General features: G+C 53.4%; 1 protein-coding gene across 1 annotated transcript; it reads right to left on the reverse strand.

Annotated features, from left to right (window-relative positions):
* Window positions 1–1,489: 1,489 nt before the first annotated feature.
* On the reverse strand, window positions 1,490–11,415 carry SLC39A7 (solute carrier family 39 member 7). Its single transcript, XM_083602157.1, has 8 exons — window positions 11,149–11,415; window positions 9,368–9,893; window positions 8,268–8,436; window positions 8,013–8,087; window positions 5,767–5,892; window positions 4,871–4,981; window positions 4,531–4,727; window positions 1,490–2,659 (listed from the first exon to the last, which is right to left on the reverse strand). The coding sequence occupies exons 1-8, from the start codon at window positions 11,286–11,288 to the stop codon at window positions 2,408–2,410; spliced, it is 1,596 nt and encodes a 531-aa protein (XP_083458283.1). The 5' UTR covers window positions 11,289–11,415; the 3' UTR covers window positions 1,490–2,407.
* Window positions 11,416–11,447: the final 32 nt, after the last annotated feature.

The raw sequence follows: 11,447 nt of genomic DNA on the forward strand, positions 1-11,447 counted from the left end.
TGTTGAATTTCCACCCAAGCGCTTATTTTTTAAAGAGACATATTTAATAATACGTTTTGTATGAACCGTAAGAGGCCCAGTGGCCGGGGAAAGCCAGTCAGAGGGGCAGGATATAAATAGGAAAAATTATTATTATTATTATTATTGGTAGTAGTAGTACTAGTTATTTACTGCATGTCTATCCCACTGGCTAATGTGGGGCGCATGCTTCTCCTTGAACCCCCACAACCACCCTGTGAAGGAGGCTAAGCTGAGAGAGGCAGAGACTTGCCCAGTATGGGATTCGAACCCTGGTCTCCAAACTCCTGGTCCGACACTCTAACCACTGCACCCCACTGCCTCTCAAGTGCTCAAGTTGCAGGAGACTCAGCCAGCGTCTTTTGCAAGCTTTACCAGGAACTTAGGTGTCCGTTCCTTCACCTTTTAACAGGCATTCAGCATTCGAACCTTCCCCTGTTGAATTTCTGCCTTCTGGGTGGGCATCTCAAGCCCACCCCGGCGCCAGAGGCTTCCTCTCTCATCAGACAGGGATGCAATCAGGCTGGGTTTTCAGATCTAAGCTTTTGGGCGGTTTGAGCGACAACAGAAACACCTGCGATATGCACACCCGAGACAGGCCGTTGCTCCATCCATTGCTGCAGCAGTGGCTCTGCACCACAAGGACTAGCGGCCTGACATCTCTGCCCAGCCCTGCCATTGGGGACTGAACCTGGGCCCTTCTGCACGCCAGGCGGCTGCTCCCCCAGCGCTGCAGCAATGAGAGACGCTTGCAAAGCTAAGCAGGGACTGGGATGGTTTCAAACTGGACGGGGGACAGAGGGAAAAGGGGGTCAGGCTAGATGACTCTCGGGACCCTGAGGTGTCGGACTTGCAGTTCCTACCTGGAAATGCCGGCAGAAATCGAACCTGGGCCCTGGCAAAGCAGGTGATGGACTGCCAATTGATGACCGCTCCAGTCTCCTGTGTCTTTCCTGGGCACGCAAGACGCCCTACCTGCTTAATGGTCAGCCAGCCCCCAACTTTTGGGAAAGGGTCATCTTGCTCTGTGGTTAGAGCTCAGGGGTTAGGTGCTTGGCATCATTCCTTGCTTCCCTCCCCCCAAAATATTCCTTTACCTCCGTGTTTACTCCGCTGCCAAGGTGGGATCCTGCTTCCCCCCCTAAAAAGGGCATTTCGATTTTTTAAAATAAAATCCCAGCTCGACGGCTCCCTGGTCAAGATGTTCAGGGGCTGGTGAGGAATCACAGGGAGGTAGGAATGGGAGGGACCCTGTGGGTCATCTAGCCCAACCCGCTGCAAAGCAGGAAAGCAATCGTGTTCTGTCGGCCTGAGCAAGATTAGCCCAGAGCAGGATGATGGGAGTTGTAGTTCACAGCGCCTGGGCTTCCCCAGGAGGGCGGCCAAGGCTGACCCAGTGGCCTTGGGGAACCTCCACCTCCACCGCCCCCTGATGACCAAGTCCAGGAACTACACACAACACCTTTCCCCCTTTTTTCCAGGGCAGAAGTCAGTTTTAATTGCAGATGCCACTATTCCTGTCCTTTACACATTTCTCCCTGGTACAACCGTTGCCCCAAAGTAAGATCCCTCCACCCTACAAAAGAAATTGCAAAAAAAAGAAACAAAAAGAAATATATATATAGATATATATAAAAATGACGTGTACACAGAAAGTCCGTTCCTAAACCCCCACACAGTTTCCTCGGAGTATAAATCAGGATTTCTGCCCCGGCTTCGGCAGCAAGAACAGACCTCCAGGAGTCGAATTTTACAGTAGCAGAAAAGCTTTTCTAAAGATCCCCTTGGGAAATTCTCCAATGGGGCGCAGTTTGGTTCCCTTTTGGGGGGCAGAGGGGGGTCCCCACTGTGACGCCCTCAGCTCCCCCCTTCAGAACTGCGCCCAAATATTCCATTATTGGCTGCCAGCAACTATGCTCCTCCTGCAAAAAAAGCATGATTTCTTCTGACCCCCAACCTCCCCAAATCATGGCTCCCCCATATCCCACACCCTGGTCCCCCATGTTCCTGGTCCTTGCTTCCAAGCCTCCAACCCCAACAATTCGGGGCCAAGAGGACAGACACGCAAACGCACACACACGAGAACCCTAAAATTCTCTTCCTACCCCCCACCCCTGCCCTATAGAAAAGGGCATTTTGCTATCTCCAAGCGGAGCAGAAGAGCTGGCCTCCCGGGAAGTCCCAGACTGGTCATTTTTTCTCCACTTCCTCTTCCTGCAGCACCAACACAGCGCCCCCTGGAGGAAGGGAGGTGTGCTGCAGCGGCTGAAATGACTGGACCCCAGATGGAGCTGGAGAGGGAGTGGGGGGCCGGGCTGTCCGTTTCTCCTTGGTCCCGCCTCCGCTGCCCCAAACGAGCGCCTGGCCCCCTCCCCGCCCCCCCTCCGCTCTACTCGTACTGGGCGATGAAGACCATCATGGCGACTCCGCCGACCAGTCCCAGCACCTCCAGGAGCGACTGCACCGGCCCCGAGTCCTGCAGCAGCTCGGGGATGACCGAGACGGTGGCCACGTAGATGAAGCCGCCGGCCGTGAAGGGCAGGATCCAGGCCGTGGCCGCCTCGCCCACGCCTTCCGCCAGCAGGGAGCAGACGGTGCCCGCCAGGGCGCCCAGCGCCGTCACCAGCTGAAGCTTCATCGCCTGGCGGAGGGGAGAAAAGGAGGACAGTCTCACCCAAGGCTCTTCTTGCCCAGCACCTCGTGCTCAGAGGTAGACTGCCCCTCTCTAAGGAGGCTCAACCTCTCTACCTCTCGTGAAAGCCCTGTGTGAGTGCCTGGAGGCGGTTGGAGGAGGGATGGCGGCTAACGGATTGAGGTTGAATCCTGACAAGACAGAAGCACCGTTTTTGGGGGACAGGGGGTGGGTGGGTGTGGGGGACTCCCTGGTCCTGAATGGGGTAACTGTGCCCCTGAAGGACCAGGTGCGCAGCCTGGGAGTCATTTTGGACTCACAGCTGTCCATGGAGGCACAGGTCAATTCTGTGTCCAGGGCATCTGTCTACCAGCTCCATCTGGTACGCAGGCTGGGGACCCTATCTGCCCAGTGCTGAGGGATTTCTGTTGGTTCCCTCCCTGCGAGAAGCCAAGTTACAGGGAACCAGGCAGAGGGCCTTCTCGGTAGTGGCACCCTCCCTGTGGAACACCCTCCCAGCAGATGTCAAAGAGAACAAGAACTACCAGACTTTTAGAAGACATCTGAAGGCAGCCCTCTTTAGGGAAGCTTTTAATGTTTGTACCGTATTTTTCGCTCGATAACACGCACCTGACCATAACACGCACATAGTTTTTAGAGGAGGAAAACAAGAAAAAAAAATTCTGAATGAAACAGTGGATGTATCATTTTTGTGCTTCATGCTGCGGCCACAGACATGTGATTTGACGGTGAGTTTGGGGTAGCCCAATGCAAAGATCCTGAGGATCCATGTGGATCCATGCTTTGTAACCACGTTTTTGCACCATTGCAGCCCCAGGCAACAGTGGGTGCGTGATTTTTTTGGTGCAGGCTGTAGCCATGGACATGCTATGTGATCTGATGGTGAATTTGGGGTGACCCAATGCAAAGATCCTGAGGATCCATGTGGATCCGTGCTTTGTAACCATGTTTTTGCACCATTGCAGCCCCAGGAAACAGTGGGTGCGTGATTTTTTTGGTGCAGGCTGTAGCCATGGACATGCTATGTGATCTGATGGTGAATTTGGGGTGACCCAATGCAAAGATCCTGAGGATCCATGTGGATCCGTGCTTTGTAACCATGTTTTTGCAGCATTGCAGCCCTGTTTTTGCATCAGATCATTGCTATGTGATCTGATGGTGAATTTGGGGTGACTCAATGCAAAGATCCTGAGGATCCATGTGGATCCGTGATTGGAACCACGTTTTAAGTAGGGAGGGAAGGAAAATCATAGAAGCGACAAGGAGAGGGGTGTGCAGAGAAGCAGCTGGCTAAGAATGCAGGAGAGGGGTTTTACCGGAGGGAGGAAAGGAAGGCAAAAGTCCCCCCCCCACAAGCCAGCCAGCTCTCTCTCTCTCTCCCCCCCCCCCCAACCTGCATGTTGCCTTCGAGTCCCAGACGCACGGAGAGGACTTAGAAGGACGCTCTGCTTGCCTGGAGGGGAGAGGTTTTCTCTGCTCTTTGTTCCGTCTGAGCAAACACAGTAAGGAAACAGAAGCGGGTGGGCAGTAAGACCCTGAGGCAGAATGCAGGAAAGCCGCAGCTTCCTCTTTCCTCCCTTCTCCGGACGATTTGATATTTGCCTGATTTTTGCCTTCACTCACGCTTGTCAGCTCCAGGGACCACACATTCGCTCTATAACACGCACAGACATTTCCCCTTACTTTTTAGGAGAAAAAATCTGCGTGTAATAGAGGGAAAAATACGGTATTTTAATATTTTGTTGGATGCCACCCAGAGTGGCTGGGGAAGCCCAGCCAGGTGGGCGGGGTATAAATAATAAATTATTATTATTGTGATATACGTATTTCAACCCATCCCCGCCAGGGAGACCCGTTACCTTCTTCTTGCTGCAGCCGGACTGGACGAGGATTGCGAAGTCGCCCACCTCGTGGGGCACCTCGTGGAGCAGGACCGTCAGGGTGGTGACGGCCCCCACCGTGCCCCCCGCCAGGAAGGACGCCCCCAGCGCCAGCCCGTCCGTGAAGTTGTGGGCAAAGTCAGCGGCCAGGTTCAGGTAGCCAGAAACGCGCATGGCTGGGGGGGGGGGCGGGAGAGACAAGCAGAAGAGAGAGAAGAGAAAGTGAGTCGGGGGGCTGTGTCCCTGGACCCCCCATTTTAGAAAAGCCCAATTTTTCCCCTGCAAAAAATCCAGGGCTCGCCCAAATGCACCACCTCACCAGAGTCGGGGGGCTTCTGCTTCCCCTGGGAGGGGGCTGCGGTTTTCTCCGACGTCTTTCCCCGCAAAGGCTCTTTCTCTGCCTCATCGTCGCTGCTCTTGGCTTTGGGAACTGGGGAGGAAAAAGGAAAGTTTTAGGGGGGGCCAGGAAGACACTCCCTGCCCCCCAACAGATAAAGCCACGGCAACAAGTTTATCTCCCCCCACCTCAATTAATCTTTATTAATTTCATGCAATGAATCACAGTTGCAACTCTCATGTTGATCATGTAGATAAACGAAGTACAACAGAAAAGCTGGAAATATGTTAAATTGTTCCCATATTGAGACTTCCCTCCTCCTCAACCTGGGTCTTCTATGTTTCTATATCGATTGCATATTAAACATAATCTATTTTACAATTATCCAACGCATCCAAGGATTGTGACACGTTGTAGGAATCATTCAAAGCCTGCCAACATGTTTACCGTGATCTTTTAGATAAATTTGTCCCGTTCTCTGATGAGTTTTTGATCTACATGGTTCCATCTCGGCATATTCTAACAGTTTCGTCTGCCCTTCCAATTTTGTCGGTATGTTCTCTCCTTTCCAACACTGGGCTAACAACATTCTCGCTGCCATACATAAATAATTTCTTTAAATTAAATCTTTCGGTATCTCCACGCCCATAATCCCCAGGAGAAAGGCTGCCGGTTTTTGGGGAAAGGTTAATTAAAACTTTTTTTTTTAGCTTGTTGTAGATCATTTCCCCAAATTCCTTCATCCTTTGGCAAGTTTATCTTGCCCATCGCCCCGAGGTCTTTGGACAAAGGGCGGTGTATAAATCGAACAAAGAACCGAATAAACGAGGAACTTGCTCAGGGGGCCGATTCGGCCCCGGGGCTTTGGCCGCACCCACCGTGGCTGTGTCCGTGGTGTCCGTGGCCTCCTTTGACGTGCCGGACGAACTTCTCCACCACCAGGAAGGCCACGATACCCCCCAGGACCCAGAGGCCCACCGACATCATGTGCTGGTGCTCAGAACCTGGAAGGAGGCCGGGGGGGGGGGGAGGCAGAAGATGATGAGAAAGAAGAGACTGCAGAAGGATCAGGCCCTTGACCCTGGTGGGTTCTATTTTAATAATAACAATAATAATTTTATTACTTATATCCCACCCATCTGAATAGGCTGCCCCAGCTGCTCTGGACAACTTCCAGCAAAATTTTTATAAAAACACAATGAAAGCTCAAACCTTAAAAACCTCCATAAATAGCACTGCCTTCAAATGTCTTTGACAAGTATTTTTTTCCCCTTCCTTTTTGACTTTTCTCTTGGTTTGTTTCTGATCTCTCTTCTCCAGTTTTCACTGTATTTTATGTTGAAAGGTATAAATAACTACACAACCTTTAGAAGACATTCAAAGACACCCCGGGATAGGGAAGTTTTTAATGTTTCTTATGTTTTACCATGTTCTTATATGTACTGGAAGCCACCCAGAGCGGCTGGGGAAACCAGGTCAGATGGGTGGGGTATAAATAATTATTTAATATTAAAAAGTTGCTGTTGTTGTTACTGATACATCACAACAAAAATGCAGTTGAAAAGGAAAGTTGATTTCCTGGATATCTGATGGGAGGGCATTCCACAGGGCGGGCGCCACTACCAAGAAGGCCCTCTGCCTGGTTCCCTGTAGCTTTACTTCTCGCAGGGAGGGAACCACCAGAAGGCCCTCAGAGCTGGACCTCAGTGTCTGGGCGGAATGATGGGGGTGGAGATGCTCCTTCAGATATACTGGCCGTTTAGGGCTTTAAAGGTCAGCACCAACACTTTGAATTTTGCTCAGAAACGAACTGGGAGCCAGTGTAGGTCTTTGAAGACTGGTGTTATATGGTCTCTGCAGCCGCTCCCAGTCACCAGTCTAGCTGCCACATTCTGGATTAGTTGTAGTTTCTGGGTCACCTTAAAATGTAGCCCCACGTAGAGCGCATTGCAGTAATCCAAGCAGGAGATAACCAGAGCATGTACCACTCTGGCGAGACAGTCTGTGGACAGATAGGGTCTCAGCCTGCGTACCAGATGGAGCTGGTAAACAGCTGCCCTGGACACAGATTTGACCTGTGCCTCCATGGACAGCTGTGAGTCCAAAATGACCCCCAGGCTGCACACCTGGTCCTTCAGGGGCACAGTTACCCCATTCAGGACCAGGGAGTCCTCCACATCTGCCTGCCCCCTGTCCCCCCAAAACAGTACATCTGTCTTGTCAGAATTCAATCTCAATCTATTGACCAGATTCCATCCTTTAAATTGTAAGCCTGTGCGGGCAGAGACTGTCTTGTTTCAATTGAGTTCAGGTGTGCCACGTTTTCGCCCAAGAGTGGAGTGCAAATTGTCCAGGTAGAAGAAGAAGAAGAAGAGTTTTGGATTTGATATCCCGCTTTATCACTACCCGAAGGAGTCTCAAAGCGGCTAACATTCTCCTTTCCCTTCCTCCCCCACAACAAACACTCTGTGAGGTGAGTGGGGCTGAGGGACTTCAGAGAAGTGTGACTGGCCCAAGGTCACCCAGCAGCTGCATGTGGAGGAGCGGGGAAGCGAACCCGGTTTACCAGATTACGAGTCCACCGCTCTTAACCACTACACCACACTGTAGTAAACTACTAAACTACCTGCAGAGATAGCGCAGGATAGTGCGCACCCCGGAAATGATCTCTTTCAGCTTCTGCCTTCTGGAAGAAGGGACAGGGTTATAAAGACTAGGACTAGCCGCCTGAGAAACAGTTTCTACCCAAATGCGATTCTGGTTTTAAACACAGTGCAAGGTAGTCTCTTTGGGAGTATATTGTATTTAATTATGGGGTATCAGAGTTTTGAGGGAGTCAGCCAGGCTGGGATAGCAGGCTTGTTGGTTTTTGAATGTCCGATGTAGATTTTTTCAATTTCGTTGTTCTGTATGGGACAATGACAATAAAGATTATCGTATCTTATCGTATCATAAATGAACAAATGTTTGCCCTCCCCTGCAGTGACTCAGCCTTTCTCCACCTGAGCTCCCCAGATGTCATTGGGCTACAACACCCATCATCCATGGCCGCTGCTTTGGGCTCCCTAGGGATTCTGGGAATTGTAGTGCAAAAACCTCTCCCCCCACAGTGCCGAGTTCTTACCCTGGTGAGAATGCCCGTGGGATTCCGGCTTCACGTGGCTGTGTCCTGCGCCTTCCCCGTGGTGGGAGTGCGGCTCTGGAGGGGAGAAGGAATGGGGGACAGAGTCACAGGGCTGAAAGGGACCTCTGAGGGCCATGTAGTCCAACCCCCAGGATCGCAGCTCACTCGGATGAGAGGAGGGGAGGGAAGAGGCCATCCAGCCCAAACAAGAGGCAGGGTGGAGGGACAGGACCAGGGGGCTGCCCTTCAACTCACCCAGCGCGTGAGGGATGAGGTGCAGGAAGGCGTCTCCCAGAAGCCCCCCCGAGGCGAAGCTGAGCAGCAGCTTGAGGAGGGCTTGGTGCTGGGAGGTGTTGGACTCCACCGGGATGAGGAAGAGGATGAAGTACGGGGCAGCGCTGATGAGGAGAGTGGCGCCAATGGCCTACGGGTGGGGGGAGAGAAAGAGAGGGTCACCCCCACAGCCAGCAAGGGCCCCTTGGCCCAACCCCAGAGTTGTTGAGCCAGCCAGCCCAGGCTGCTGCAATGCAGGACTTGCGAGGGCCCACCGCCAAGGCTGGGGGTCTCTTTTGCAGACTGAAAAAAGATAATAATAATATTAAATTTTATTTATACCCCGCCCTCCCCAGCCAAGACCGGGCTCAGGAAGACTAAAACCCTATATATAAAAAATTTGATTATAATACAACATTAAAACATTAAAATGCAACCTCATTTCAGTGGAAACTCAAAAACTTTCTGGGGGATGAAAACGTCAAGTCTTCAGCAAGGCCAACTATCCAGACTGGTCCTACATGGGCCAGAAAAAAGCCAGGGAAGTCCCCAAATAGGAGCTCCATCACAGAAGGAGAAAGGAAAAAGGAAAGAGGGGAAGGGAATCAAAAGGACTCCAAGCCAAAGGCCAGGTGGAACAACTCTGTCTTACAGGCCCTGCGGAAAGAAATCAGATCCTGCAGGGCCCAGGTCTCATGAGGCAGAGCGTTCCACCAAGTTGGGGCCAGTGCTGAAAAGGCCATGTCTCTGGTTGAGGCTAATCTGACTTCCTTAGGGCCCGGGACCTCTAGGGTGTTGCTATTTATGGACCTTAAGGTCCTCCGTGGGGCATACTGGGAGATAATGTTGGATAATAAAAAATGGGCAAAAGGGATGGCACAGAATTCACCATCAACACGATGGCGGCTCTCTCTACGGCCGCCCTGCTAAAGGCCGGGAACTTGCTTCCAAGACAACGCAGATGGGAAAGCGCTGCTGGCGTCTCCTGTCCCCAGAAAGAGCAAAAGACCCCCGTCCCACCCAGAGCCCGGGGAAAGGGATCCAGAAAGACCCTGAGTTGTCTGATGCTGGAAGCCACTCACGTAAGTCCACAACTGCAGTGGCTCCAATTTCTCCCTCCTTGGCAAAGGCTTCTCGTTCCCAGGGAAGGATTGGGCCTTGCTGGGGCCGCCAGCAGGAGACTCGTGCGAGTTGCTGTGGTGGTGAGGACCGTCGTTGAAATGGCCATGACCATGGTGGTGGCCCTCATGCCCATGGCTGTGTCCGTGGTGAAAATCCTCGTGCGAGTGCCCATGGTGCAAGCCTTCGTGCGAGTGGCCCCCGTGCGAGTGGCTGTGTCCGTGGTGGTCCTCGTGAGCATGGCCGTGCCAGATACCCTCGTGCGTGTGCCCGTGGCCGTCATCGTGGCCGTGCCAGATATCCTCGTGCGTGTGGCCATGGCCGTGAGCGTGGCTGTGGCCGTGGTGGAAGTCCTCGTGAGCGTGGCCGTGAAAGCCCTCGTGCTGCGCGGAGGCGCCCCACAGCAGCGCCAAGCAGAGCACCACGGCGGTGGCCACGTCCGTGGGCTGGGGGCTCGCGAACAACCTGCTAGCAGCCATGGCGCCGGATCTGTGGGGAGAAGGAAGGTCAAGGGCTGCACAACCACACCAGCCTTCGAAATTAGCCAGGAGCCAGGCGCATTTTGCCCCTGGCTTTCGACCACCGCCAACCAAGTGAAGATGCCCGGGTGCCAGGATGCTACCTAACATATCCAGTTTTGGGGGATTCTTGGATCTGGTCTGTTTTCACGCACTCAGACCCCATCCTGTAGAATTCCATCCATTATACTTTATCTGCACAATCGGAATGGATTTCTGGAACCAAATGGCTTTTTCTGTGCAGCCCAAGCGGGAGGAGCGAAGGACGTCATAGCTAATTGTCGTCGCTCATGATAGCTAATTGTTGTCGCTCGTCTTCTCTTACCATCCTCCCCCGCCCCCCGCCCTGCTCATTGCTGGGAATAATATTCCTATGTTGTGAACGATTCGTGTAACCATTAAGAAAAAGAGGACAAAATTGACTGTCCCTGCATTGAGAGACTTTCCTTCTCTAAGTTCCCAAAGATCTTCAGGTTGTCCTCTAAACTAGCCAGATATTTAACTGAGATTCAATCACAGTTCGTCATTTGAAAAACAAGAGTTTAGAGCCACCTTGCCCCCAAAAGGGCAACTAGACTTTCTGTTGGGGCAACTTATTTTAAGGAACGACACTGACCCACACAGGGTGGGGGGGCTCAAGCAGCCGGTCGACCCGCATGTCAGAAACTCAGATTTATCACCTGGGCCCCTTTACATGATGCTTTGCAGGATCAGACCCAGGCGCAGGAGAGCCTGCGAAGGATGCTTGTCCTTCTGCTCGCCCTGGCTTGGGACCCCCAGCCCAGCCCCTCTTTCCTGCCCCCCCCAGGGAGGGGGCGGCTGCGTTTTCTGCCCCAGGGCTGGCTTTTCAAGAAGGAAGGAGAGGGGGAAACACGTGTTGGGAGAAGACGGGGGGCAGGAGAGGGAGGGGGCAGCAAAGAAAAAGGGACCCCCAAGCGCAGGGAGACTGGGGGGCGGGGGTCCTCGTTCAGGAAGGGGAGGGAGAGGCTGCGAGTGGGGAGGGACCCCGGGGGCATCTAGTCCACCCCCTCGCGATGAAGGGGGCAGCAAGCGGCCCTCGCGGGGGTCCACGGAGGGGGGGTCCCTCCCGCTGCCCCCCCGCCCCCAAACGGGGGGGGACTTCCCAGAGGGACCCCCACCCATCTCAGGCCCCCCACCCCCTATGGGCCACGAGGAACCCCCCCCCGGGATTCCCGCCCCCCCCCCCCCGCGAGCAGGATTCTCACCCGGCTCTCTCCGGATCCGCTATCTCCTGCCTGAAGCCTGACGTGGCAGAAGAGCCCCGCCCACCAAGCCCCAAACATCGCGGGAACTCCACCCTCCCTCCATTCAAAAAAAGTGGTAATAATCCCCCCCCTTTGCCCATCCCTGTGATGGCGCCCACGGAGCGTTTCTGCCCGCGACAAAAATGGCGGCCGCGCACCTTCTTTCTTTCCTCCCTCCCGCGATAACTGGAGGGACGGGGGGAAATGGCGGCCGCCGGTGGCGACGGACCCTGCCCTCAACAAAGATGGCGACCGCTTAG

Source organism: Podarcis filfolensis, assembly GCF_964270895.1.
Source record: "Podarcis filfolensis genome assembly, chromosome: 2".
Classification (NCBI taxonomy): domain Eukaryota; kingdom Metazoa; phylum Chordata; class Lepidosauria; order Squamata; family Lacertidae; genus Podarcis; species Podarcis filfolensis.

Bases quoted from the DNA above. Each gene is read 5' to 3' on its own strand.
- SLC39A7 (XM_083602157.1), bottom strand. From the start codon at position 11,288: ATGGGCAAAGGGGGGGGATTATTACCACTTTTTTTGAATGGAGGGAGG. The intron at 9,894-11,148 runs GTGAGAATCCTG...TTCTCCCCACAG, and splicing joins GCGGATCCGGAGAGAGCCGG to ATCCGGCGCCATGGCTGCTA. The intron at 4,728-4,870 runs GTGAGGTGGTGC...CCCCCCCCCCAG, and splicing joins GCAGAAGCCCCCCGACTCTG to CCATGCGCGTTTCTGGCTAC.